This window comes from Cardiocondyla obscurior, linkage group LG03, assembly GCF_019399895.1.
Source record: "Cardiocondyla obscurior isolate alpha-2009 linkage group LG03, Cobs3.1, whole genome shotgun sequence".
Classification (NCBI taxonomy): Eukaryota; Metazoa; Arthropoda; class Insecta; order Hymenoptera; family Formicidae; genus Cardiocondyla; species Cardiocondyla obscurior.
Window position 1 is genome coordinate 8855001 of NC_091866.1, and position 27152 is coordinate 8882152.

Consider the following 27152-nt stretch of genomic DNA (forward strand, 5'->3'; position numbering starts at 1 on the left):
AAATGCATATTATTTTTTATTAACAAATTAATAAATAACTAAATGGAAATGTATAAGCAAAGAACAAAAATTATCGCAAGCAATATAATAACTACAAAATAATTACAATTATTACCAATTTTATTTTGATACACGTTTTGCATTGTAAAATTATGTCGCGTGATGTTTTTTTGTTGTGTTATATTACAAATATTGATATACATATAACTCCTGTCCGTATTTTAACAAATCTTAGAAATATATAATTAATCGTTCATTGTTAAAAGTATATATTATCTGTTAATACAAATATATTAATTTGCGGAGACATTTTTAATTGTAACGTACATTTGTAAATGTTACGTAAAAAAAAAAAACATATACAAAGTCACGTTTATGAATAACCACGGTAACCAGTTGGGGTACTAAGAGAAGTACCGTAAGTATCACTTCTATAACTGTACGGGGCATACGGACTTCTCGCTGCATATGTCGTCCCGTAATTTGTACCGTATGTATTTCCATAGCCGTATGTATCATATCCATCGTAACGCCCATAACCACCACGACCATATCCTAAATTACCATCATCGTAGCCCCCATAACTACCTCCGATACCCCCAAGACCGCTGTAACCATTGTAACCATTATAACCATAACCACCAGGGTAATATCCTCTTCCATAATTTCCATACCCTCCATACCCTCCATATCCTCCATACCCTCCATATCCACTGTAACCAGAATATCCAGGATAGCTTCCTACGTTGCCATAATAACCATATCTGTAATAAAATTAAAAAAATCTTATCTCCTAACTCCTTCAATTTATCGTTAATTAAATCGTCATTTAAAACACGCCCTTTTTTAAAAATATAAAATTAAGACTCACCCGAGATTGCCTCCTCCAGGAATATATTGGCCTCTATAACCCGGAATTAAACTGCCACCGCGATACGACGTGCCGGGATAAACAGATCCGATAACTCCCGTTCCATATGGATAGCCACCAGGATATCCTCCAATTGATCCAGGATATCCTCCAGGATAACCTTTAGTTATATGAAACGCTAACACGAATATTTTCTGCATAAATTATGTATATATACCATTGGAAAAGAAAGTCGATCTATTTTATAAAAATAGTTATTTTAAGAAATTAATTTAGAGTAATCTTTTTTTTTTTTTTTTCAAAATTTGTTATAAAATGTGTACGCGGCATATAAACAATCGATCCTTTCCTCATAATCGATAGGATTAATAAAATAATTTATGCTGCGTCTGTTAAGAGTTGCTCATAAATGACGGAACTTAAAACGTGCGCAAGTTACGGAAGTTACGCGCGCGGAGTGCAGAATAAAAATTGCGTATGTAATAGGCATAATAATCGATCGCGATTCATATCCACGATGTAAGGCAGCGTAGTGAGTAATCAGCATATTAAGTAAGTGTGTCACTGCCGTTCTCACGCTCTGACTTTGAAAGTCGGACACTTCCCGTTGAAAAAACGGAAAAAACACCGCTGGATGTAATAAGATGCTAATAGAACAAGTCACCCGAAGGACTTCCTCTCGGGAAGAAATAGAAGTGATTCACGGAACTCCGATGAAGCTGATGCGATACTTCGATATGTTTTTCGCACTTCCATACACTTTGCGCCACTCTTAAGAGTTTCTAGCGCAACAAGTGCTTCAAATGTTCCAGAATAATTAACGTAATCACGTAAGTACGAAATGCCCATATACGATACCTTTATGCCCATACACAATAACCTAACCCTATTACATTACGTAACGAAGGTGCTATTAAATTGTCACATCAAAAAAGCTCGCTCGTAGTCATGCACTAACGATCTCCTTGAATTATTCCGTATTAAATTACTTGTTGTAACAAGTAAAACTTTTTTTTTTTTTACTCGCAAACTACAATTTATAGTTTCATAAATAATAGTTAAATATTGCATTTACGTATAAGACCATAAATCGTATATATACATAAATAAAATATGACAATTATACTTACTTCGATCACTTGCTGATGCATCCAAATCTCCTTGGTCACGCGTAGATTCCGAAAACACACGCTGCTCACTGCTTACCGGTGTTAGTTTCGTTAATAGTTTCAATTCGTCTGGAGATTCGTCTGCGCCACGGCATATCGCAATTAGGGCGAAAGTAGATATCTGCAGAGATAATAAATATCACACACGTGTAGATATAAATTTAAGAAGCCAATTTTCAAGCTTAATATACGTATACTTTTTAATTAATGCAAATATATATTTATATAATTTGATTCGATACGTGCCGATTAATTTCTGAGGGTGGAAAATGTTAACGAGATGTTTGAAAAAGATTTAGTATTCAATAATGCTATTTGATTTTACAATTTCGAGGGCGAAAAATGTTCAATTTACTTACAACAAAGAACAACTTCATATTGCTGATGACACTACTTGCATTTTTCGAAGAAACACAATGTTCGAGACACGGAAAGGTAATCCGTTCTCATGGCAGTGTGCAAAACCTCTATATATCCTCTCCTGTAACATGTCAATATGCCCCTCTTCATACTCCAAGGTGGTCTCGGTTGTTTGAGCTTAGGTCGCTCTTAAGAGCCGCCGCTGACAAGGACGTTGACAAGAATCGGTAAGACACGCCCAAAGGTATGGAAACTATCTTTCCGCTTTACATTTTTCTGTTCAAATATACACACACAATGATTTCTGAGGTGCAGGATGTCGTTACATAAGTATCTCAAGTCCTCATACATGTTAGTCAGAGCGTGTTGCAATAGTGGACTCTTTTTTTTTTTTCTAAGAACACTTTAATTACACATAGAAGAAAGTCGAAGTTACTTGTCATCTCAATTATTGTTATTCTTAGCATTTTACAGTTATCTGTTTATTACTGTTAGAAAAAAAAATTAATAAATAATAAAATACTAAACAATCTTATAAACTTGTAAAATTTGTGGAGAACCTCATATTGTTTTACAAATAAAAACATTTCACGGTTCCTTCTTTTTTTTTCGTTCCGTTTCAATACGCTTATATTCTACAGAATTCTTTTTTCAAGCGTAGTACGTGTTGCTCAAACGTATCACACTTTTTTTTTCTCGTAAAGATATCAATCTTACGCAAAGCGCATACATATCGTAAAATGCGGAACGCAGCCGGAACTTTCGCAACAATTTGGAAGATAGCAGACTTTCACTTCCCGGAAACTTTATCATAAACGCCCATATAGGACCATCCTAATTTCATAATTGTACATATATGCACTCTTGTTCCGAAGCAAACAACGTTTCTCGATTAGAAAATATCGTGGACGTAGAAAGGAGTGTTGATACTAAAATGGTGACATCCATTTTCACTTTCTGTGATGTAACTTAATTTTAGATGTAACTTTTACATTCAAATCTTAAAATTAAATAAAGGTAAAGAGTAAGTTAAAACGAAATTAAAGTTAATCTGCATTGATAATGAATATAAGAACATGTTGAACGTGTATATGCATTCACGCACGATTTCTCGGTTTTGGCTGCGTCAGCCGAAAGGAAGGCCGTGAAATTACAAGTAGCTCAAGATCGCATAACACCGCGGCTTACTCTAAGGGATGACCGTGCTCGGATTGCACGGTGATTAATAATTAAGCTTGCGTGTCACAAAGTAGTACACGTAACGGATTCTACCCGCCTCTCCATTCTCACGTATTACGACTGGTGCCCTTTAAAGTTGATTCTATATTAATTGTGAACAGCTGGTTGCAAATAATATAAAATAAACTTAATTAAACATAAAAATACGCCACATATGTGTAACAGTATACATAATTTTTTATATTTATGACATTTTTATATTTAATGACTAAGGACTGCAATCGGTCTAATAAATATCGATAATATCTTGCGGGTTTTTTTAATTTTATATACAATCGACCTAACTGAACAAAATATAACAGAATTGTATAATAATAGTCAAAGAAATTTACTCGTTTACTTCGAAATTTGCGTTTGTTACTTATTAAAAAATCCATAACGTCGCAAGAACATAAGCGAGCTAGGTGTTTTCGTGATCGTTCAAGAGCATTCAGGCAAAGAAGGAAGTTAACCCGTACTCATACTTTTGCATATCAATATTAAACTTTGATGGTAAAAAGTAACAAGCAATTAAATTTCTATTAAAATCTTTTTTAATGCAACTCGTAAAAAAATAAAAATAAAAGTTAAATATAATACTTGGATATAATTGTGAGACACTTCGCACAATTACATTTAGAATTACGTAAATGATAGTACTGAATGCGGTACGAGTACGAATCGTTATATTTAAAAATGACATTATGCGCTGATTCATGCAAGGACAGAAAGCGGTAAAAACGATATTTTTGTACTAAAAAAATATTCAAATTGTTACAGCACAAACTATATAATTGTAAATTGGTAATACTGAAGAATATATTTTAGACTAATCTTGTACATGACCAATTGAATGCTACAGTAGTTACGAAATTCCGATAGTCAAAATACATATTGCTCGTAAGAGTAGCGAAGAAATAAATATGAACAGTTATCTTCGCTGATTAGAATAAATAGATAACTCGCGGAAAGTGTAGAATACAAATGTAGCAATATTCATCTAGTCTATTCTACTTCATTGTTAAGCCTTTTTATCCATCGCTGCAATCATATCGAACTATGACATAAAGAAAAATCGTTGAAATATATTTACTTCGTTATTTAGCAAGGTTTTCCTTTCTGTTTTTATTGCTGTCAAAAAAGATTAGCGTATATCAGAAATACATCATGTATAATAATCGTTTAAATCTGATACGATAATCTAATATGATTGCAGTGATAAGTCGAGATAAAATTTGTATCAAACGAAACATCAAAGATCAAGAACTGTAAATTGGAGATAAAAATTTTACCAAAACAATTTTAATCTCACAATCAGTTTATTTTATTTCGATTGGTTAAATTTTAATTTTCAATTTACGAATTTAATCTCCAATGCATATTTTGATACGGTTTAAGAAAGACTTTCTGGTGTAAGAACTCATCGATATAATATTCTCAAACACAGTCAAATAGTGGAAATTTCGTGATGTTTTGTGACGTTTTAAAATATGAGATTGTATCACTCATTGTACATTCTTTTAATAACACTCATAGTATATATTTTGTTGAGTGCAGTATGGCATATGAACGATCGTTATTTCTATAAACATTAATATGCTTTGCAAATGAAATATGAAGACAATCGTGATTGAGTTAGGTATTAAATATTATGCAAGTTTTTCTGATTTTCGTGCAAATTTGTCTTCTGTAACTTTACTTTCTTATTAAACATCTTGTAAATATTCGACACTATTCGCTGTCAAGTGTGATCAAGTTATGATAATAAGTTATTCAGCAAACAATATAAGGGCTCGCGTAGATGTTTTCCAGACTGGCTGAAATCACGAAAGCCAGATTGTCCTCTAGCATAGAAGAAAAGAGACCCCAACTAGGTTCGATCTTGATTAATATTAGGATGTCGAAGCGTCATAAGTCTGGAAATCTGCAAAGCAATTGTTAATGATTAGTAAAGAATGACGTTTATAATGTGAGTGCTGCAAAATAATATAGGAAATACTCGCATGGACGACTATACTATGTAATGTTAAATTACATTATACACAACTAAATTTTGACGACTTTTAGAACTTTAAAAAATGTTTTTGTAAATATAAAATATTAATTTTTTAAATGCCACATAGGCGATTGTAAAAATGCAAAATACTAAGCAAACATAATGAATCCTTGTTGAATCCGAATTTCTATTATAATTGAAACTGATCGAGATTATGAACAATTCTATAGATTCTCTATTAGTATTAACATAATTTAAATAAAAATATATAATTTGTTAACGAGATAAAAAGTTTGTTAATAATGATAAAAATATGCCGTAAGATAACGCTTTTTTATTTTTATTTTTTTTTTTCTTGAAGTTATCCTCGAGCACATGACGCGGTATGAAGAACCATCATCATAGTTAGGTACGCACCGTAACCTCTGAAACGTATTATTGTGCTTCAGACTTAATATATGCAGATTAAACTTTCATTATATATAATTTATTCATGTTATGTTCTCAAAAATTGTAATGTAAAAATTACTGTATATTTTACAGATTTTTGTTTTACGTAATCTTTTAGTTTACAGTTAAATAATGTTTTTCTAATTATGAGAAATATATTTATAATAAAATTTATCTTGAAGTATAAATAATTTTTACAAAAATTGTTAACTAGGATTATACAGACGTTTTTAAATCATCTATAAAATCATACAGTAATCTTAATCTATTTTATCAAAAGCAAATTTACCTCATTGGGTCTTCAAAGTAGTCTGATGGCACTTGAAATAATTCTGGATCTATGTCGTGTCGGTAGGCAAATTCTTGAAAAGTTATTTTAGCAGTGACTGTAGGCAGAATCGGTATGTCGATCTTAACCGGGAATCCGGGGGGCAACTTCATAAGTACAAATTGGCGTAATTTACTTAGATGCTTAAATGGCGTAATCACTTCCAGAACATTGAGTAACATGTCGACAGTGAGGGGAAAATCTGGACTCATTGCCACAACGGCTTTGAAAGATTTACTACTTTCCTTGTAAACGAGATTTCTTCCTAACAGTGGGCATTGACCAGGCGGAGCAACAATATATTCGTCCCATGTTATATTCGATTCTGGTGGTGGATTCAACGATGCTCTTCTCATAGGAGGCTAAATAAAAAGATAAATTTATCTTATTTTATTTATTCTTAAAGTTAAATTTGCCAACACGTTTTTTAACTTTTATGTACTTAATATGTACATATTAATTTATAATTTAATACAGTTAAAAAAATACAAAAACTATAAATAATAGTATAATTTATGTAAATAAAATTTTACCTCGCCATTTTTAAATCCTTGAGAGCTGCCTTTAGTAAGGGATTCCATAATAGCTTTATTCTTTTGAAGATCTTCTTCACTTAAATGCTCACGACGTTTTCTACTTTCCAATACCATGCCATTAATTTGATAAAAATCAGCGTGAAAAGCACCTACCATCTCCTAAATTTTTCAATATTTATTTCAATACTACATTATCTATATTTTATTACGTTATTCTTAAACAATTAAAGAATTTTTAAGTATTAAAAAAAGTTATTTTCAATATTCGTACGTATAATCATATATTCTTACCCTTTTGTCTTCTCTAAAAATCCATCCTGTCTGTGCTCTAGAAAATGTGATATTTTTAGTGGACATTTGTGCTGCCATAATATCGCTAGACATAAGAATATCAACTTCATCCTCTATTTCAAGCTCTGTTTCCTAAAGTGTATAAAAAAAAAATTGTTTTAATACACGATGCAATATTAATGTATATGCTACAATCTATATAAAGAAAACAGTTAAAAATAGATTATTGACCTCATATCTCACTCTTTGGAAAAGTTTAGCTTTATTGTCGAGGACAGTCAATGAATGGCTAGGCTTCTGATCACCATTAAAGATGAAAGATATGTCACCTCTCTCCCACCTCATGTCGTTAAAATCTACAAGAGTTGTGTCCATCCTAATTGAAGCTCCACTTTTATGAATTTTACATATATCTGATGGCAACACTCTCGAAACTAGCGGCACTGAAAAAACAAATTTATTATTAATAAATAAAGCTGTTGTTTAAGATAAATGTAATTTTGCAAATAACAGTAATTGCACAGTTAAAAATTTTAAAAAATCTATGAAACTCACCCCAACTCTGAAAATCCCATTTTAATTCCATATAAAAATCACCCATTTGATGTAATGCAGCAACTAAATTCGGTCTCCTCTCTTCCATTTGTTCTCTTGCTTGTTGCTGTAATTTACGTACTAAAGATGATACTGCAAAAAAAATAGTTTAATAAGTCTTATTTTTATAATTTATATATTCTCATCAAAATAAGTATCATAATTTTATATATATTATTTTATTTAATACAAACTGGTTTGTCTATCTCCATAACTGATTGCTTCGGCCAATGGACTCCATCCAGCTAAATTTTTCACCTTTACAGGTGCTCCATGTGCAAGCAGTACTTGAACACATTCTTTAAAAGAAATACATATATATAACATATCTGTTCAAATTTAAAAATTAACTTTACTATTTTGTAATTTTTTATTGTATATTTTGTAATATTTTATTTAATATTGTACATTAAATAAATCGAATTTAAGAATTTACTTTACTATTTTGTAATTTTTTATTGTATATATTGTAATATTTTATTTTATATTGTACATTAAATAAATCGAATTTAAGAATTTACTTTACTATTTTGTAATTTTTTATTGTATATATTGTAATATTTTATTTTATATTGTACATTAAATAAATCGAAAGTATTTGTACCTTTTCTTCCTAACATCACAGCTAAATGCAAAGGTGTATTTCCTGCAACAAACAACATAATAGTTAAATATGTACCTTTGTTATACATTTTATTCTCAAAGGCTGCCCATACATTTATCCTATGCAAAGCAAAGAAAAAACGATTTCCAATTGTATGCAATAAATTGTATACAATTGATCATATAAATGTATGTGCAGCTAAAAAGTTTAAAATTTTCAACTATCTCACAAAAACGAGCCATATAAAATATATTTGCAGCAAAGTTAATACTTGAAGTCTTAAAGCAAACCTTGTTTATCCTTCTCAGAAATATCGTAGGCTCCACTCAAGATAGCTAGCGACCTTACATCCCCTCGGAATACACATCTGTGAAGCGGGTACTTGTCGCTATCTTGCGCCATGATCATCGGCATCTGAGAAGCTCTATCATGTGTTACAACAGCAGAGGGACTGATTGCAAGATCCAAAGTTCTGTACTACATATCGAGCATATAACGTTAATACAGATCATCACGTGCTTGCAAATATCAAAGTGCACCGAACGAGTTTTGCTTCACAAGCTTGCAGCCTGACATGTCAAAGCTATTGACATTCTTTATTTTTACACAACTGCAACACCTTATCCACTTTTTATCGGAGTTTTCTTACGTTTAACAGTAACACTTCCGTAAGCTCGTAATTCCATACCTCCGCGAGGCTTGCATTCAATATTATGAGCATGCTTGCGCAAATTATGCATGCGTATGTATACTTTGAGGCCTAATCACTTCTCAGGCAGGATTATCAGCTGCAGCAGCGTGGAGGCGCGGAAGAGTCGCTGCGCGATGGACGGCGGTGGATCGAGATCTCGATCGTTACGCTCGGCGCGCAAGGAAGGTCGCAGCCGACGGGTCGCCGAGGAAAGAGTGGCTCTCCAGGAAACGCGCTCGGCAGTCTCGGGTCATAATTTGTGGCGTTCACTTACCGAACGTGCCGGGGAATCATCCTTCACGCTCAACGTAATCGTGACGCGCTTCGGCGAACACTCGCCAGTTTACCGCCCGATGTCATCGTCGCCACACATGCCCGGAACACGAATCTTTGGCACACCCGCGGGCAGACCAATAACGAATTACGACGATCGTCAATAGTCACACCGGCATTCGCTGCGGATTGCAGGTACGAGATTTGCAGAGACTTTCGAGTGTCGCGAGACCTGCGACTCGTCTCCTCGTCCCGGGTGTGAGAATTTAGTCAGGGAATCCTCCACTGGCTCCACTACGCGGCTATTACCTTAAACCTTCTTGGTTTAGGTATGTGCACAAGGCGTAGCCTATCTGCTTTTCCGTGTATGTAGTACGTACTACATACATGCATGTTCCGCGGACTGCGGAAGGCCGAGATCGAGAGAACGCGTCCCACTACTTTTTTCGATATTTATTATAATTGTTAGCATCCTCAATTCGTTAAATTCAATGCTTTAATCACACACATAATTTATTTAAATATAAATATATAATATAATAATTTTTTCAACAAAATATACAAAACTTATATGTCATATTTATATTACTTTATCATCAAACAGCTATATTCAATATTATATTTTATATTTGTGCATTAGCTAATTCTTTCGTTATTTCGGACACTTTGTTTTTATCTTTTTGTTCTTCTTCTTCTTCAGATTCTGTATCGCTTTGTGGAAAGTCAGGAAGAGCTAGTGAACAAACAGAATATTAAAACGGATATAAAATGAAGAGCGAAAAGAAATTATCTTAATTATCCTTACAAAGTCTATCTATTTTTTCTTGCCAGGCATCCTTTAAAAACTTGTCTTGTACTGCTATTACTTCTTCCGTGCTTGTGCAACAAGCGTACTTTTCTAACAATTCGTTGTTCAATTGTAGAAATGAGTGTCCCCAACGAAATTTTTCAAGATACATCTTAGCTTCGTCCGAAAATCCTGTTATAATTAAAGCAGCTGCGATAGCCTCGACGCAACTCAACTCGCAAGGCTTTCCAAAGTTCGCCGGATTAGCAGCGACCAAGAAAGGCAGTATACGAGGATGCACCGTCTTTATTTTGTTAAAGGGAGTGTCGTCTATACGTGACCAACTACAATCCACAACGGCACAGCCGTACCTTTCCACGATTTCACGATCCATTGGCGTCACACACTGGAACAGATATCGCATTTGAGACCTCAGATCAGATGAGCTTTATCATTTATTTTACTTCCTTTTTTTCTATCGCTTACCTTATCACCCACAGGAGTAAGGCACAGGCCTTGAAATCGTTCACCCAGTCGTAAAAGCTTAGTCAGCCCGTGCCTCACCAGCTTCCTACCTGTACACTTTTTCGGATCGCAGTGTTCCAGATCCCACATAGCTACAGGGAAAGGTAACGGCCAGTCATTTATGGACTCTGCAAATTCATAGTTTCAATAACATCGTCGAAGTATAATTTTCGGAAAATTCATACTTTTGTTTTTTCAATCTGTTACAATCTAACCTGTCTCGTCGTTCTCTTTGTCTGATTCTATCGATCCTTCTGCTTCTCTATCTCTCATCTGATGATATCTCTGCTCCTTGCCGAGAACATAACGAGGCCTTCTCTGCAGCAGTTTATTTTTGTCCTTCTTTTTACGTCCCGACATTTTTCAGGTACTTTGAACGTATCGTTTAGCTCCTTATCTCGAACGTGTTCCTTTCCAAATAGCGCTTACATTCAATTGCAGCTTAACCTAACCACATACATTACCAATCGACAGAAATATCTACCTTGTATACTTAAATTCTTGGTATTGATTCTGCAAGTAATTATTGCGAGTACTTAGGGTTCTACAATTATGCAATTATTACAATTGTGCAATTAAATCTGTGATAAATATTGCTTTGATCTGCTTATCTTAAAATTTGGTAAAAACATACTCGTGATTTTACGTCGCATTTTTATAAAAAAAATAAAGATCTGGCGTGAAACAAATTATCATAAAATTGTTTCAGGTGGCATAATTGTGCAATGGAAAATATGATACAAACGGAATACGATTTGCATTCGACAGATGATTCTCTGCACGTGGCTTCTAAATGTTGGGAACGTCTTATAAACGCTGCTGTTAAAGTACGTAACTCTTGAATTATATTGCAACGTTAGTCGTTAAGATCTTTAAAATATATTTATGTCGCAATTGTTACGCTGTGCCTTTCGCATTTGACAATCATATTTTTAGACCGGTTACAGAGAAGGAATACTAGACGGAGCGGACTCAGTATTACAAGAAGGATTTGACATTGGCTACAAAGACGGTTTCGAAACTGCTTTCGCGCTAGGAAGGTACAAGGGTCTGGTTGCCGCTTCGACATCCGCGTCGAAACATCCGACGGACGTGGCCGCTGCTCTCGACAAAACGAGACGCGGCGCGTGTTGGATATGCGACATGGAGTCGCAAAACAAAGCGGGGACCTCACAAAATGCCCCATTTTCCGAAATTTTAAACGAGCAGAGAGCACACTCCGCAGAAGTAATAAGCAGGCTGCGCGAATACTTTAAACCGCTTCTGAAAAAATCGGGCATTGAAATTAATTAGACTCTTTGAATATATTTAATATTTAATTAATGACTATAATTGATTAAATTCCAGTAATTTTTTTTTTTTTTGATAAATATTGCTATAAAAAATTAATTTCCTATAGAAGTTTTTATTAAGACATTGATAGCTCGGCAACTCTATCATACAAGAGATTAACGATATATGTTTTGTTTTTATAAATATAATCCTTCGGGGGAACCTTCTTTCTTTCGATATAGAACACTTTCCTTGGACTTTTTAAAGTCATCGCTGGTAACTTTCATACGTCGTTCGCGTAGAGCCATTAAACCGGCTTCGGTACATATTGCCTACAACAAAAATTAAAAAAAAATAATTTAAAAAAACTTATACGTGAAAATACGAAATGTATAAAAAGTAAAGATTTAATTTTAAAGAAAACTGTTACCTTGATATCCGCCCCAGAAAGATCATCTTTTGCCATAATTAATTCCGCAAGATTTACGTCAGGCGCTAAAGTCATTCTGCTCGTGTGAATATTGAAGATTCTTCTTTTAGTTTTCTCGTCTGGTAAAGGAAATTCTATTTTTCTATCGATACGACCCGGCCTAATTAAAGCGGGATCTAAGGTTTCTATTCTGTTGGTAGCCATAACTACCTTCACATCACCTCTGCTATCAAATCCTATTAAAAAATTTTTTTATTTAATATTTTGTAAAGAAATGCTTTTATATGAATATTGTATAAGAAATTACCATCCAACTGATTAAGAAGTTCCAACATTGTTCTCTGAATCTCCCTCTCGCCACCGCTGTTGCTGTCATATCGTTTCGTTCCTACTGCATCTATTTCGTCTATAAAGACGATAGAAGGAGCGTGCTCTTCAGCAACTCTGAAAAGCTCTCTTACAAGTTTTGGACCATCTCCTAGATATTTCTGTATGAGCTCGGAACCGACGACTCTCAAAAATGTAGCCGACGTTTGATTGGCCACGGCTTTGGCAAGCAGTGTCTTTCCTGTACCTGGTGGACCGTAAAGTATAACACCTTTGGGCGGTTTAATACCCATTTCCTCGTAATATTCTGGATGGGTTAACGGTAATTCTACAGATTCTTTAATCTCCTGAATTTGAGTATCGAGACCTGAAATCAATTTTAATTTATTTTAATATTTTTATATAATTTTTTTAAAGAGCATCTGTTAAATAAATATTTTATTTTGACATATTATTTTAATTTATACATATATATTTTAAAGCTAAAAATACATATAAAATATTTTTAATATATACCTCCGATATCCGTGTACGTTTCCTGTGGAGCTTTTTCAAGCTTCATCACGGTAACCATAGGATCTGTATCATCACCTAAGACGCCAACAACGGCATGAACTTTATGGTTCAAGAGCACAGAGCAACCTGGCTCCAATTGATCCTTGTCTACGAACGACAAGATAGATACGTAATGCTCGGAGCCGACTGATGTAGACACTATTGCGTGATTGTCGTCAATTATTTCTTCCAATGTGCCGACGGACATTGGCGTACCGCGGAGATCGTCCACTTTCGATCTCTCTTCCTCATTCTTCTCTTCCTGAGGCTTCAAACGCTCCTGATTCCTAATAAACTCTTCTTCCATCAATAGGTAATCTTTTATACGCTCCATTTTTAACAATTTTAATCTGCAGCGGGTGTGAGGTGTAACTTGGGGCAATTTTAAGGCTGCATCTGGCCCCTTAGTGCGTCTTTTCTTTTTGCCAACTCTCGTGGGAATCGGCGGCTCGTATTTCTTTTTCTTGTCTTTGTCATCCTTTTTGTCTCCCCCACTGCCGCCAGTTCCAGATTGATTCTGACCCTATTAGTTTATTATCGTTAAAGAATCTCGCTGATAAAATAATTAGCGTTTAAAAAAAAAAATCGATTTTTTTTTTTCAAAAATAGAAGAATGTAGGACATAATTAAATAAATGAAAAGCGCTAACCTAAATGGTTACAGAGTCGAATAAATTTTAAAAAACCAGCAACAGCAAGCGACTACTTTTTATGCCAAAATAACAATAGTCACTCCACGTTTTATTATGAATAATATTCGTTCTATTTTTTGAAAGATACTTACCATTTTCCGTCGCGACGCTCAACCCAGCCCGAACGCTCGACTCCTCGTCGGTCGTCGAAACGGCGGAGTCATCTCATCAGCGGTCTCAGTCTGAAACGGAGCAGTAGATGGAGCGCTGGTTTAGGCTCTTAGCTCCATCTTCTGACCTGTTCTGGCGGTTCTTGCCGCTCAGAATCTGACGAGAGAACTGAAAATAATACACGAAAAAACGGAATTGAATAAGTGTTTTCGTAGTTATGGAGATCGAAATTTTACCGTCAACGAGCAGCGATAATGGGAGAATTAAAGAACGAGATAGTAAAATTACAAATTTACCGTGGTATGTTTCATTTATATGATAAAAAAATTTATTTCTATTTTTCGATAGCCTTGTTATAGGTTATTTTCCAACTTGGTATTAGAGCAATCAAAATGACAATAAAATAATTTTTTTTTTATAAATAAAATTTGGATTATAAATAAAAAATATATTATTTTAATTATATGATTGTAAAGATTGTTAATTGTTTTCTAGGGTTGAAAAATACAGGCCTCAAGTATTTTCTGACATTGTTGGCAATGAAGATACTGTGTCTAGATTAGCTGTTTTTGCTCAGTATGGAAATACTCCAAATATAATTATTGCTGGTCCACCTGGAGTAGGCAAAACTACAACAATTTTATGTTTAGCTCGTACTCTATTAGGGTCAGCATTCAAAGAAGCTGTACTTGAATTAAATGCTTCAAATGAGAGAGGAATAGATGTAGTCAGAAATAAAATCAAAATGTTTGCTCAGAAAAAGGTAAAGTATAAGATAAATAAAACTTTTTTCATACTGAATTAGATATTTTTATATAATTATTTTGCAGGTAAATCTTCCAAAAGAAAAGCATAAAATCATTATTTTAGATGAAGCTGATAGTATGACTGATGGTGCACAACAGGCACTACGTCGAACAATGGAAATTTATAGCAACACAACTAGATTTGCTCTTGCATGTAATAATACAGAGAAGATTATTGAACCTATACAATCGCGTTGTGCTATGTTAAGATATGGAAAATTAACAGATGACCAAATTTTGGCCAAAGTTATAGAAGTTTGTGAAAAAGAAAATGTAATTAAAAAATTACAAAAGACATACTTCCATCTTATTTATCAAATTATTAACATCTTTCTCATTTGCAGGTTTCTTATACAGATGATGGTATGCAAGCAATAGTATTTACAGCTCAAGGGGACATGAGACAGGCCTTGAATAATTTACAGTCTACATTTAATGGATTTAATCATGTAAATTTAGAAAATGTATTCAAAGTATGTGATCAACCTCACCCTTTAATTGTTAAAGAAATGCTGGATGATTGTATGAAGGGCAATGTTTCAAAAGCATGCACGGTAAAACAAAAATTATATAATATACTGAATAATTATATACTTATCATGTTAGATTTATGAATTATATTTATTAGGTAATGGATTATTTTTGGAAATTGGGATATTCTGCGGAAGATATAATCAATACCGTATTCAGAGTTTGTAAAAATCATGTCATAGATGAAAAATTAAAATTGAAATTTGTTAAGGTAAATTGATATGCCACAGTATTTATTTCTATTAATAGTGTAATATCTAATAGTGTAATATATAATTATAAATATATTTTTAATTTACAGGAAATTGGAATGACACATATGGGAGTAGTAGAAGGTATCAACGGTTTGTTACAGTTGCATGCTTTAGTGGCAAGACTTTGCCGTACAAGCACATCGTAATAAAGGTGTAAAAAAATTATATTTGCTTTCCTTTTCTCCCAAATAAAGGAATTTATACATTTTCATATATAAATAAGTATGTATATATTTTTTCCCTTTATTTATATATAATTCTTATAATTTTATTGAATTTAAAATATCTTATTTTGATATATCTTAAAATTTTTTTCTTAGAATTAATGCTTTATTTGTGATACTTATAAAATATAATTCATAATAATTTATACATCTAAATGGCGTTATATACATATGAAACGTGTTAATACACATTTTATTAAATATATTATTATTTTCGATTGTTAACGCTTGGCAAGCAAATGGTTAGTTGAGTCTTTCTGACATAACATGTTCTTGATATAAGACATGTCATAATTATTATATCGTAAATATATTTTATGTATTTAGAACTTAAAACTAATCTTCATTGAAAACAATGTGAAATGCGTTAATTATTTGATGAATGAGGCGCATAGATCAGTCTGTAACTTAACTATATATCATACATCAATGTCTTAATCTATTTAAAAACTTTTATATATAATTTTTTTTACACGAACAATATTAATATCGCTTTTATTTATTTTTTCATAATTTGATATAAACGTTGTTGTTGCACTTTGCAATATTAGTTATTTCAGAAAATTATTTTTATTAACTTCTTACCTCGTTTTCGTTATTGCTCTTTAGTCCGAGAAATGTCTGTAAATTACTAATATTTAACACCATTTTTCCACCGGCATGGATGTTAAGTGTGCTCTTGGTTTCGGAGAAGGCCATCGTAGAGCGCTTTGACATGATTCCGCTCTGGAGGGTGTCCTTGGAGGCGGTTGGGGCGGACTGAGGTGAGATTCTTGCAAGTTAGAATTTGCATTCGTATTTCCGTTTATTTCGGATCGTGATGTGGTTTTTTCCATAGGTGGGTCACCACGGTGGTTCCTTTTTGTCGGTTTTCGAGCCACGTCGTGCTGTAGCGCAGCTGGCGGAGCACTTTCTACGGATTGAAGACTCGCTGTTCGATGTAGGGAGAGCCGTAGCGGTTTCTTTGGAGGCGCCGGACGAGTCTTTGCCTCTTGAGAAGTGTATACCACCGATAACTCTGAATTCTCTAACGCGCGAGATTGAATATCCTAAAATAATTGGAAAAGAAATATTAAACATTAAAGTTTTTTTTTTTTAGCTGCATTAAAACTGTAAGAACGATCTCAGCAAACACAGAATACTGCGGTAATATTATAATGTGGAGAACATTTTAATGTTGCAGCAATATCATAGTATAAGATTTTAGACATGCGATGCACACAATATAAAAGAGAGGACACCGTTAAACAGATTATTTAATTAGGTAAAGTTAGAATAAAAAATTCACTTCTTTTTTTAGTCATTTGCTTGAAATTTGTTCATGCAAAATTACGATCGAGTGATATATGTATGCGTGTATATACACTTTACAGAACGCAGACATTAACAAGGAGTACAAAAGCTATATACCTGTAAACGATAATACGTCGGTTCGGAGTCACATTCTAATACCGTGGATTGTGAACTACTTTTGCGATTCTTGCGCAAGTGTTCCATTGCGGATTCGATACGTGGTGATCTTCGACGTTGCATCTGCGGCTGCATTGGCGACTGCTTACAGTCGAGGCTGGCTGTTGATCTAGCCAGCTCAAGTCCCTGGTGTTTTTGTCGAATTCGAGACTTGTGATGGCCGTTCGTTAATCCGTCAGACGAGAAGTCGAGATCACGTTGAGTTTTTGAATCTGGCAGACGCTTGGAGTGATCGCTGTGTCTATTTCGAACGGTCGGCAGGCTCTGCCGCAATTCTGTACTGTTTCTCATGTTGAGTCCAGGCAGATTCGCCACAAGCGCTGTCACTTGAGGCCCCTTTTGAAATACCTATGCCACAACGTTTAATTTATAAAACTCTAAACAATATGTTCAATGTCTATTTTATTGATTGGAAAAATTTAATTAGCTTATTATATATGAAAAGAAAAAAATTAGGTGTCACCTGTACATGTTCCTGACGACTTGGCGGTGGATCTTCAGTGGCGACTTCAGTTCTATTTGGTGCCAGGAGATCTCTGACTTGCTCTTCAAGATAACCGATTCTATGTGTCAATCGAAGATTATCAGATCGCAGGGTGCGTAACGCTGCAAGGGATTCGCCTTTACGAAGGACCACTATCTGCGCGGCATCAGGTGCGACAGCCAAAAGACGTGCAAGATCACTTCTACCCGCTCCGATCACTAATTTCCCGTTTACCTCCAAAATTCTGAAAGCAAGAAAATTCGTTAAAATTAATAAAAGCCACACGCGACTGTTGAATGCGACATTTTATTACCTCAGATATACAGTGAAAATTTTCGCAAAAACAGATAGGATATTTTATAACGTTGCGGCAATAGTGCAGTGATATCGCACTTAATTTATACTTGTACCGCGCTTACGTATAGAAAATTTCAATGGGCGTTTTTTAAGCGGTAGGCACAGATAATTCTGGAATGCTGCTGATCGTAGGAAATTCTTCCTTGAGATGGTATACCGGTGGAAAATGGTAAAAGGTAGGGTCATGTGAAGTCGCGAGTGCAATTAACGAGGGCATACGGCGAACTTCCGGTACCGCTTCACGCTACAGCGACCTGTTGGGAACCGAATGCCAAGATTGCTCCATTGTTCTTCCCCGATAGCGATGTTATATAGTACTATTATACTGACGTTGCATACACTATTAATTTCTCGACACCTTTCTAGCCGTTTTGTAACTGTTAACAGGCTTATGGTTAAATTGTAAAAAAATTTTCAAGTAAACAGCAAGATCACAAATTGTTCTTTGTCTGATTAGAAACATAATACTTTATTTCTGAGTCGCGAGAGTATTACGCAGCTTCATAAATTATTAGAGAAGTAGTAAGGTAGTTAGCCTGCCGTTTGAAAGCGTTAACAACGAAAGCGGCGTAATCGTTACGTCGACAGAAACGATTATACGAACCTGTCTCCCTTACAAAGACCGGAATCTTCCACAGCCCAGTCTACGTAGAGACCAATCGCGTCGTCTCTCGGTCCAGCTCCAAAACGGGGACTTTTCGGATCCGCGCTCACTTCTACCGCATGGATCGTGACTTGCGTCGAGCCAGAAATGCAACTAAAAGCGAAACGATAAACTTAAGAATTCGTCAAGGTACGTAACATAAACTAAAAGTTCAAGAACTTATATATTATTTTTATAAAAAATAAAAAAAGAAAATAATTAAAACATTGTCGTGGAAGAGATAAAAAAAATTATCTCACTGGTGAAAAAAAAAAAAACGATTTTTTAAAAATTGAGCAATCAAAAATGTAATGTATATAATACATACTTGAATATTGTATCGTTTTTTTGTTTCTCTTGAGTTTCGGCTAGTTCTACAGCAGTTTGCAGGGCTCTGGTTTCCTCGTGAAGAGTCAGTAGCTCGAGTTCCTCGCGGCCTAATCTGTATTCCAACTCCGCTTGCTGTATTCGGACATCAATGTTGCTGAAATAAAGATTACCTCTAATTAAAATAGAATCAAGAAAGAAAGCTAAGAGAAAGGTACATCTATTATTTTACATTAAATTATTGTAATGTAAAGATAGTACGTAACGTATTGATAATTGCCTCACGTAGACGAAAAATAAGCGTACTTACTCCGTGATATCGAGACGTTCCAGAGCGAGTTTCAGGTTTTTAATAGCTAAACGCTTATTGTCGGCGTCTCGTCGCAGCCTTTGAAGCCGCTCCTCGGCTGCTTTCCTGTCCGTTTCAGTCAAGGGTGGTGCGCCGTTGCGTAATGCTAGTCTACCACTTAGCGTGTTGCACAGCTGGCCCTTAAGCCTGAAAAAAATAACGAAAAACACGAATCTTCTTCAGAACAATTAAAAAATCCGTGAAAGAAATTGCCACATTAATTCCGAAAAGAAAATCTCTAAATAAAAATGTTATAGATATCGATCGTATTAATTCGTTAAAATCTGATTGCTGGGTTACTTAAATGATATCAATTCTGCTGATCGCTATGTTATTTCTTTATGTACGATTGTTATACATATATCAGAAGAATGGGTCATGACCAATGACGCTTTTCTATTATATCTCTTCGATGTAATCAAGCGAGTACTCACGTCTGGATAATATTTTCTTTATCGCGCAGAGCCACTCGGAGAGCATCCAATTCTTTGTAATGATCTCTATTCCGGTGACCAGCAGGGGATGAGACGCCCCCGGAAATACTGCCGCCGCCTTTCTTCCGCCTCGGTGTCGTCGACAACGATACTTCTATACTGGCCATCTATAATACAAATATATATACTTCCTTTAATTTTTTTATTATTGTACAATAAAAGTGGGATTATTATCTGATTTCTTCGTATTACTATAAAGCCATCGAAAGGTCGAGCTGGTTGTTACGAGTCAATTTCTCGCGTCCTGTACATCGAGGAAAACATCAACTCATAGAGATCGTTCAACTTTGAACTGCGATGAGTTTCTGTAAGTCGCCGACGTCAGCGGCCGGACGTTCCCGCGGGAGTAGATGCATCCGGTTCATCGTCGGTTGTACCGAGATGCCCGGTTGGTGGTCCGTTGTTTCGTTCTCGGATGCATACTATGCCCACGATACTCCCATATCGCGTGTACCTTCATCGCGAAAGTACACGCGTATGGGCGCGAGCGTGAACCCACGTCTACATATACACGTACGTCGGAAGAGGGAGAGAAACATCGACCTCGCGCTGCACCGCCAGGGGGGACAGCATATCCCCTTCAAGGACCATGTATCAAGGACCGCGATGTACCATGACTATGGACCTCCCGAGGAGGTCGAAGGTCTCCGAGTCTTTGACTCGTGAGTACTGTCTTGCGGGTACGTGGAACGAATTCGCGGGAAATCGACGACTCTTCATTAAGACGAAGAAAAATGCGAAGCATAGCGTTGCGCTCGCGTGACAAGTGATTACCGAGTCGTAATTTTAAACGATGATTGTTCATACGTTCGTTTTCATTTTTTTTATATTAAAAAAAATTTTTTTTTTAATCATTAAACTGATTAAACTATTGAACAATTGTAATAACTCACTAAAAATTATACAACAGACTTCGCCTTTGAAAGTCGCAGATTCTGTTCGTGTTGCGCGATTAAAATTATATACTTATTAACATTCCATGAAGATTCCATTCGGGGCATTTTTAAATACTTTTCTTTTTTGTGTAAAAATAATTTTGAATCGACACTGATCTCTGTTACGCGTTCTCGTGAGCGTTGATTTTGGATTATTCCCGTGAATCCGCGAGATATTTCTTTCATTAAATTTCTTACTCGGAAAGTTACGAAAATTAAACACTTTTAAACGAAGTAAAGCGTTAATGTAAATTTGAGTGATTTTCAGCCGACTTTTCAGTCGAGTTTTTTGTAGTGTAGATATACATTAAGAGTATCCGCACAGTATCGTCTAGAAATAATGATGCTAGCTAACTCCCGCAATTAGCAGGTAAATAAGATGTTGAGATAACGACTCGAGTCGGTAATTAATCCTGGCTGATGTAGCCAGTCATTAGCGCAAAGAAGAATACGAAAACTGCAAACCCTTTACAATTCAACATACGTAATCATTGTTCTTCCGCGTACAAGATTCAATTCGATCAACACAGCGAGCAGCACTGCACTAATTTTTGCTAGCCTTTTTTTAATATTATTTATACAATATACATGCACAAAAATAAAAACGTTCAAGATTTTTTTTTTTTTTAATATAAATACTTGATTTAATAAATAATTTAAATTAATAAACGATGTTATCTTTTTAAAAATGAATATTATACAATATGTACACGTGCATACGTACGCGCGTATGAGACTGATGCTCTTGAGAATTTTTCGTATTCCGGAAACGATAACTTATATTTTATATCGAGTCGTCTGTTCCAACGCGACTATCACGATAGCTAGCGGGTTTGATGGTTCCCAGAGGATTACCGGTTAAAAAGTCACCGGACCCTAATTCGAAGCTACGAGTCACATCAACGTCAGCGCGTTTCCTTTCCGCGTGAAAGCGAACGGATCGTCATCGAAAAAGCTCCCGGAAACCAACTTGGTCGGCGGTGCTCACGGCACGAAAAACACGGGAATGCTCGAGAACAATAATGTCACGGTAGTCACCGTGGATGCACTTCTGCCAAAACCCTTCTCTTATTTCTCTTCTCATGAGTAACAAAAGACACTTGTCGTGCACCTTTCTACCGTAGCAATTCTGCGGTATGCTTTCAACTTGGACATTCAAGAATACGTTGCATGTGAAATATCGTGAGTTGTAATATATACTCTAACAAGATTTTACCGTGTGTTTTGCAGAAGCCAAAAAATAAAACGTTAAACTTAATTTTAATTTTATTTAAAATATTATGCTTAAAAATTTCTAGTTTCATCATAATTTTTTTTATCAAATTCTTATATAGTGGTATTTTGTACAACGAGAAGCTGTTGACAAATACGACATCAAAAAGTATTCTGAACAAGTATTTTATATAATTTATTATCTAATATTTAGGCAAATTAATAATTAATGCGCGCGTAGTAGCATAGCTTACAGACTTACTTTGCTTATATTAATTTCTTGGCATATTTGAGTATTATTTTTAATAAATAAAATTCATGTAAGTTTCAACTTTGCGTATCGTTATCCAGCGGCGAAATAAATCGTTAAAACTAAAGTAAAGAACTCCCTTTCTCTTGTTTTATCCGACTAGAGGTCAGCGGGTTCATACGAAACGTATTCAGTATTCACGCATACGATGCAGCCTATGTACAAGTTAACAAACGGCTTCTCTCGTGCACTCGGCCTCCATTGCACAGTGTCTGTTTTCCATAAACATGGAAACCTTTTCGCCAACGGCATGATGTCAAAGATCGATAACCGTGATACTATAGACATAAATCGTTGAACGTGTTTCTAGATTTTTTTTTTCTAGCTCGTACACGAGATAGCGAAAACGATAATTTCAGTCATAGAATGTAAAATACGTGTCTCGCAATTTAAATATATTATTTTGCAAAATTTTCCTAATTGCAAAACGTTTGCAATTTGTCTAACGAGTGTGTTTGTTTCTTCTTCATTTTATAAAATTGCTTTTAATATTTTACTAACTATAATAATTTTTTTTTTTTAATATATGTTATAATAAATAGACTAAAAAATTTAATTCCATAATTAAAGTTAAAGAAGTTATTAAGGCCGAATTATATCGGGAGATTCGGAAACTAGAACTAGTCATACGTTCTTGATTGTACAATATGTAATTGATTTCTCAGTCCTCTAACTTATGAATGGAAACTATAGAGAAATGACTTTGTAGCAAACTGATAGCTACTGTTTCGCCGAGCAGTATTGTAAATTGGATTTACACATTGGTTGCTAAGCAGCGAAAAAATAATTTTTTGATTGTACTTAAGTGTTTCCCCAGCTCATGCAAAAATGGAAACGAATGGCCTGCGAAACCACGAGAGACATTCCATGAATTTCTTGACGGGCAACTCTGCAGCGGCCGCAGACGGCGATGGAATGAAAAGAAAAAGAAAAAAAAAAAGAAAAAAAAATACAGCGAGCATGCAGAAAGTGGAAATTTATTGCGGAATTTGCATGGAAGAAGACCGACATTTCCGAGATAATACGCTGTTCTTCAGCGACCCGATGTCCGAGCATGAATTTTGACCTGAATTAATTAATGCAATATGTATCCCGTATTATATTTTTCAGCACAACAAAAGATCTCGCAATTGTGTGAAATATTGCATTCTTTGTGATTGGCATTCAATAAGAATTAGTAATATTTAGTGATTTTAAAACACGCATTGCAACATTTATGAACCGTTGAATTTTTGGCCAGAACTTGGCCGAAAGTATCGGCGTTCAGGCTGCTAAGGGCAGTGACTTCCAAGATTGCGATCTTGCCTGGCAAATCTGTCTGGGCCCTTGAGCTCAAGGGCGTATTATGATCTAAAATCCTTCTCTTACAACGAAGGATCTCTAAATTAACAGATGCCGACGATTAAACCGCCTTTCGAAACGTTCACGATATTCCCGGATTTAATTGTAAATAATTTAGTTTCCGTTAATGGGTTCTATTATTTATTTAGCTAATTCTTTGTAAAAATATCAATTTATATTTTAATTCATTTCAAGTAGAAAAAAAAGAAAGAATCATGATTTTTTTTTTCCCGTCAGTATTTATCTTTTTTTTTTTTAAAGATCAAAATTATGTTAGAATTTAAGAATTTTCTAATTGTGTGGTGCAGTGTATATATATTACTGTATATTGTATATATTAATTCCTTTTCTAACCATCGAATTTGGATCCTTCGGGGATCTCCGAACCAAATAGGGTTCGATTCACGCATCTGCATATAAATCGTTGGTCGGACAGGCTTAAGAAACCAGCGGGCTGTAATGCCGACTCGCCAATAACCACGAAACATCGCCTTCGGTTTTCTTCCGAGGGTTACCATTAAAAACAGCTCCCACAGGACGATCGGCATAGCCGGCAGACATGGGGGAAAAGAGAAGCAAAAAGGAGTTGCCGAAGACTAGGAGGGTGCCATCAGCTGACGTAAGATGATTTCCTACGTGTCAGTTGATGGCACCTTCTTGGAACGTATCATTTTATTTCGAAATACAACTCCTTTGAGAAGCTCTTTGGTAATAGTTTCGCGAGAAACATTCAATTTTCCAAAAGATTGCAACATTCAAAGAGTTTTCTATTACCTTAGCTTCTAAAGTCTCCAATTGCGCCATTCTAGGCTCCAATAACTGCTGCTGGGCGCCAATTCCGGTGTGTAGCGCAGTCTGAAACCATTATTTAGCAGATTAAAATAAAAATCAATTGCTTGATTACAAGCTTGTAATGTTTAATTATAAAGACATATGAGACCGTCGTTAATGAAAACTGGTATTTCAAGTACCACATGCTCTTTCTTATCGCTTACTTATACCTAGAAGATTCACAAGTGCTCAGCGTATAAATATACGCACGTTTTAGCCAAATCGCGGCGAGCTTTTCTGCCGTTGAAATTAATCAGCCGATTGTTAATCGCACGGGATATTTTAACGATATAAAAATCTAAAGACATACGCGTTGCGCGGGTATTCAGGTTTAAATTTGACATTAATGTGAGGGCTTACCAATGAAACGGATCGTTGCTGAAGCTTGAGACCCAGATCCTCTTTTTCGTCTCCACAGTCGGTCGTATAGAACAGCACGCTCTTCTTAGATCCTCTGAAATCAACCCTCGTTAGTGTCTCCGGTGGGCAAGAAGAGACGCGGGCTCTCTAAAGCTCATTTTACGAGACAGAAACGCGAGGTAGAGTTCCGCGGCATAATCTGATTAGATCGAGGACCATAATTCGATCGATAATCTGATCAGAAACTGTTCCAGCAATCGCGACTCGAACTGTCGTGCGGCTTATAGGGATGGCCACCGCGCACCGTGCATTGCCGTGCCGGGCCGCTCGTTTTCGAATTATACTCTTCAATTACGTGCTATAAATCAAAGCACGATCAACGCCCGCCCTGTCGCATGCGATTAAGCTTGCAAGTCGGCGCAGCATACACGGCTGTCTAGTATACACTTATGGTAATCGTACCTAAGCGCCTTCCCATTACGGTTGAAGGGCTGATGTTCGGCGAGCACGGGCGAATCCGCGTGGCACCGGCTCTCACTCATAGCGACGACTACGGCATCGCAGCTCTTCTTAATCGGTCCGTCAGCTAGACATCTGCAAAAAGAACAATCGTTATGATTACAACTTGTATGTGCAATGAGACTTTGAAATTTATTACCCGCGATAACGGGCGAGTGTTCGTCTCTACGGGGATTCCGTGCCTTACCTTTTTCTTTTTTTTTTTTACGGTGCACTCTCTGTCCGATACGATTCTTTCGAAAATAATCGAGAATTAAATTGTAGTTTCACGATTCGTCACGTAATACAACGAGATTTAAAATCGACAGTATTGTTGATATATTAATTTTTTTAATTTGAAATTTAGCTGAGAATAGAGTGATCTCGATCGAGATCGAATCCGAGACTTTTTGCATATAAAGGAAACGTACGTGATAATACGAAAAGAGAAGCTAAAGTGAGCGCATCCGGACGCTTGTTCTACGCACAAAAGCGCATTAATTTCACGCGAAAGTTGCGATGTGCTCTCTTCGAATATTCTCCATCGAGCTCTGTGGAGATTATTGCGCGGCCCACGCAACAATTTCAACCTAACGGCCTCGACTTGGACTCTGGGTGTCTCGAGGCGCCACGGCGATTCCGCTGTGTGTACTGCCCACGCACCTCTCATGTGGATATTTAAACGGAAACTACAAAGTTGGAAGTTTCTACAGAGCTACGAAGCATTTTCTTTCCGATTATAGATAGTATTCTAATATAACATTTAAACGTAATCCATATAAAGAACATATCATGGTGTCGCTTTAATGAGCTTAACCAGTTTTTCAATTTGCATCGGAGCTTCCAGACTAGACTAGAATTCGTCTTAAAATTTGTGATACATTAAGTAAATAATAATATAAAAAAAAAAAAAGAAAAAAAAAATTATTTTTTTATTAGAATGCAATTGCAGCAATTTTATTCTACTTCGTGATAAACTTTAATGTGCATCGCGATAGTTTCGCTTTAATGTGTTCTATCTGTATTCTGTCGTCACGGGGTGCTCGCCTTACTACATAATTCGATCGATGACTACACAAGGACGTAAATGATAGCTTAGATATAGGCACAGCTATGTATGTCATTGAATAGATGCATAAATATACGCCATACATAATTTTTTTTTTTTCTTGCTCACCGGAATAAGGGAAGTAAATGAACACGTTTCGCGACAGAAAAAAAAAAAATATTCTCACGATTCTCTGTACAAAAAACACGGTAGTTTAATATTTGTTCTTTTTTTTTTTTTATGTATCAAGTCTGTGATTGTGCATTTACAGAAAATAGCGCGGCTTTCATTAAGATGTGATTGTTTCATTTTACCATTAAGATATTAACGTGAGATCGGCACAACAAGTAGCGGGCGGCAAAGAAATCAAAGAAAAGAAAAATAAGTATATCGAGATATCGTTACACGTGCGCCCGACTGCTCCGTTTTACGAATCCATTCATTGTCTGCCGCTTTTCGTGCAGCGGCACGTCGCTTCCATTCGGCTCGCGAAATATCGCAGTGCACCGCATCCACTTCGGTGAGCATTGCAACTTACTAATGTAGTTCGCGAACTTTAAACAAAATTTCAACCGTGATTAATAACGTGCCGACTGCAA

General features: G+C 35.5%; 7 protein-coding genes across 14 annotated transcripts in view; 2 read left to right on the forward strand and 5 right to left on the reverse strand.

The window, feature by feature from the left end:
• Positions 1 to 102: 102 nt before the first annotated feature.
• On the reverse strand, positions 103 to 3220 carry LOC139113742 (keratin-associated protein 19-2-like). 2 transcript variants are annotated; one of them, XM_070675116.1, is made up of 4 exons: positions 2400 to 3220; positions 2002 to 2161; positions 872 to 1031; positions 103 to 764 (listed from the first exon to the last, which is right to left on the reverse strand). In XM_070675116.1, exons 1-4 carry the CDS (start codon positions 2415 to 2417, stop codon positions 374 to 376), a joined length of 729 nt encoding a protein of 242 aa, XP_070531217.1. In that variant the 5' UTR covers positions 2418 to 3220; the 3' UTR covers positions 103 to 373. The 2 variants fall into 2 exon arrangements, with proteins under 2 accessions (XP_070531217.1, XP_070531216.1); XM_070675115.1 differs by having other exon boundaries at positions 872 to 1049.
• Positions 3221 to 4419: 1199 nt separating this feature from the next.
• Positions 4420 to 9290, reverse strand: LOC139113735 (ankyrin repeat domain-containing protein 13C). Of its 2 annotated transcripts, none has more exons than XM_070675104.1 (9): positions 8708 to 9290; positions 8418 to 8459; positions 8008 to 8112; positions 7775 to 7906; positions 7451 to 7662; positions 7220 to 7351; positions 6926 to 7087; positions 6354 to 6754; positions 4420 to 6039 (listed from the first exon to the last, which is right to left on the reverse strand). In XM_070675104.1, exons 1-9 carry the CDS (start codon positions 8829 to 8831, stop codon positions 5976 to 5978), a joined length of 1374 nt encoding a protein of 457 aa, XP_070531205.1. In that variant the 5' UTR covers positions 8832 to 9290; the 3' UTR covers positions 4420 to 5975. The 2 variants fall into 2 exon arrangements, with proteins under 2 accessions (XP_070531205.1, XP_070531206.1); XM_070675105.1 differs by having other exon boundaries at positions 4420 to 5542; positions 8708 to 9280.
• Positions 9291 to 9446: 156 nt separating this feature from the next.
• On the forward strand, positions 9447 to 11998 carry LOC139113743 (uncharacterized). 5 transcript variants are annotated; one of them, XM_070675122.1, is made up of 3 exons: positions 9447 to 9576; positions 11403 to 11520; positions 11630 to 11998. In XM_070675122.1, the coding sequence occupies exons 2-3, from the start codon at positions 11419 to 11421 to the stop codon at positions 11984 to 11986; spliced, it is 459 nt and encodes a 152-aa protein (XP_070531223.1). In that variant the 5' UTR covers positions 9447 to 9576; positions 11403 to 11418; the 3' UTR covers positions 11987 to 11998. The 5 variants fall into 5 exon arrangements, with proteins under 5 accessions (XP_070531223.1, XP_070531221.1, XP_070531220.1 ...); XM_070675120.1 differs by lacking the exon at positions 9447 to 9576 and adding an exon at positions 10663 to 10797; XM_070675119.1 differs by lacking the exon at positions 9447 to 9576 and adding an exon at positions 10930 to 11060.
• Positions 9877 to 11053, reverse strand: LOC139113741 (18S rRNA aminocarboxypropyltransferase-like). The gene is made up of 4 exons (XM_070675114.1): positions 10909 to 11053; positions 10655 to 10821; positions 10187 to 10574; positions 9877 to 10114 (listed from the first exon to the last, which is right to left on the reverse strand). The coding sequence occupies exons 1-4, from the start codon at positions 11051 to 11053 to the stop codon at positions 10005 to 10007; spliced, it is 810 nt and encodes a 269-aa protein (XP_070531215.1). The 3' UTR covers positions 9877 to 10004.
• Positions 11999 to 12078: 80 nt separating the features above from the next.
• On the reverse strand, positions 12079 to 14152 carry Rpt2 (26S proteasome regulatory subunit Rpt2). Its single transcript, XM_070675106.1, has 5 exons — positions 14061 to 14152; positions 13239 to 13800; positions 12703 to 13089; positions 12396 to 12631; positions 12079 to 12297 (listed from the first exon to the last, which is right to left on the reverse strand). Exons 1-5 carry the CDS (start codon positions 14061 to 14063, stop codon positions 12163 to 12165), a joined length of 1323 nt encoding a protein of 440 aa, XP_070531207.1. The 5' UTR covers positions 14064 to 14152; the 3' UTR covers positions 12079 to 12162.
• Rfc4 (replication factor C subunit RfC4) lies at positions 13812 to 15955 on the forward strand. The gene is made up of 6 exons (XM_070675108.1): positions 13812 to 14379; positions 14575 to 14842; positions 14910 to 15158; positions 15230 to 15439; positions 15514 to 15627; positions 15718 to 15955. Exons 1-6 carry the CDS (start codon positions 14297 to 14299, stop codon positions 15814 to 15816), a joined length of 1023 nt encoding a protein of 340 aa, XP_070531209.1. The 5' UTR covers positions 13812 to 14296; the 3' UTR covers positions 15817 to 15955.
• Positions 15956 to 16114: 159 nt separating this feature from the next.
• Positions 16115 to 27152, reverse strand: part of Sprt (PDZ domain-containing protein sprite) — a 117843-nt gene continuing 106805 nt past the window's right edge. For both annotated transcript variants that reach the window (XM_070675080.1, XM_070675081.1), the window contains 10 exons: positions 25470 to 25601; positions 25008 to 25101; positions 24591 to 24671; positions 19959 to 20125; positions 19486 to 19671; positions 19177 to 19332; positions 18810 to 18962; positions 17828 to 18092; positions 17305 to 17712; positions 16115 to 16943 (listed from right to left, as the gene is read on the reverse strand). In XM_070675080.1, coding sequence (XP_070531181.1) covers positions 16533 to 16943; positions 17305 to 17712; positions 17828 to 18092; positions 18810 to 18962; positions 19177 to 19332; positions 19486 to 19671; positions 19959 to 20125; positions 24591 to 24671; positions 25008 to 25101; positions 25470 to 25549 — 2001 coding nt within the window. In that variant the 5' untranslated portion in view covers positions 25550 to 25601 and the 3' untranslated portion in view covers positions 16115 to 16532. The remainder of the gene's footprint in view (positions 16944 to 17304; positions 17713 to 17827; positions 18093 to 18809; positions 18963 to 19176; positions 19333 to 19485; positions 19672 to 19958; positions 20126 to 24590; positions 24672 to 25007; positions 25102 to 25469; positions 25602 to 27152) is intronic.

What these genes read in the sequence shown, in the direction of transcription:
- LOC139113742 (XM_070675115.1), bottom strand. An exon ending in TGCATCAGCAAGTGATCGAA is followed by an intron (nt 1,050 to 2,001) that starts GTAAGTATAATT and finishes TATTCGTGTTAG; the next exon opens with CGTTTCATATAACTAAAGGT. An exon ending in CCTGGAGGAGGCAATCTCGG is followed by an intron (nt 765 to 871) that starts GTGAGTCTTAAT and finishes ATTTTATTACAG; the next exon opens with ATATGGTTATTATGGCAACG.
- LOC139113735 (XM_070675104.1), bottom strand. Translation starts at nt 8,831, where the DNA reads ATGCCGATGATCATGGCGCAAGATAGCGACAAGTACCCGCTTCACAGA. An exon ending in TTCTGAGAAGGATAAACAAG is followed by an intron (nt 8,460 to 8,707) that starts GTTTGCTTTAAG and finishes TGTTTGTTGCAG; the next exon opens with GAAATACACCTTTGCATTTA. An exon ending in TGTGATGTTAGGAAGAAAAG is followed by an intron (nt 8,113 to 8,417) that starts GTACAAATACTT and finishes TTTCTTTTAAAG; the next exon opens with AATGTGTTCAAGTACTGCTT.
- LOC139113741 (XM_070675114.1), bottom strand. Translation starts at nt 11,053, where the DNA reads ATGTCGGGACGTAAAAAGAAGGACAAAAATAAACTGCTGCAGAGAAGG. An exon ending in TTACTCCTGTGGGTGATAAG is followed by an intron (nt 10,575 to 10,654) that starts GTAAGCGATAGA and finishes TATCTGTTCCAG; the next exon opens with TGTGTGACGCCAATGGATCG. An exon ending in AGAAAAAATAGATAGACTTT is followed by an intron (nt 10,115 to 10,186) that starts GTAAGGATAATT and finishes TTTGTTCACTAG; the next exon opens with CTCTTCCTGACTTTCCACAA.
- LOC139113743 (XM_070675122.1), top strand. Translation starts at nt 11,419, where the DNA reads ATGGAAAATATGATACAAACGGAATACGATTTGCATTCGACAGATGAT. An exon ending in TTATAAACGCTGCTGTTAAA is followed by an intron (nt 11,521 to 11,629) that starts GTACGTAACTCT and finishes TCATATTTTTAG; the next exon opens with ACCGGTTACAGAGAAGGAAT.
- Rpt2 (XM_070675106.1), bottom strand. An exon ending in AACGTACACGGATATCGGAG is followed by an intron (nt 13,090 to 13,238) that starts GTATATATTAAA and finishes AATTGATTTCAG; the next exon opens with GTCTCGATACTCAAATTCAG. An exon ending in TTTCTGGGGCGGATATCAAG is followed by an intron (nt 12,298 to 12,395) that starts GTAACAGTTTTC and finishes TTTTTGTTGTAG; the next exon opens with GCAATATGTACCGAAGCCGG.
- Rfc4 (XM_070675108.1), top strand. Translation starts at nt 14,297, where the DNA reads ATGGAGATCGAAATTTTACCGTCAACGAGCAGCGATAATGGGAGAATT. An exon ending in AAAATTACAAATTTACCGTG is followed by an intron (nt 14,380 to 14,574) that starts GTATGTTTCATT and finishes ATTGTTTTCTAG; the next exon opens with GGTTGAAAAATACAGGCCTC. An exon ending in AAATGTTTGCTCAGAAAAAG is followed by an intron (nt 14,843 to 14,909) that starts GTAAAGTATAAG and finishes ATTATTTTGCAG; the next exon opens with GTAAATCTTCCAAAAGAAAA.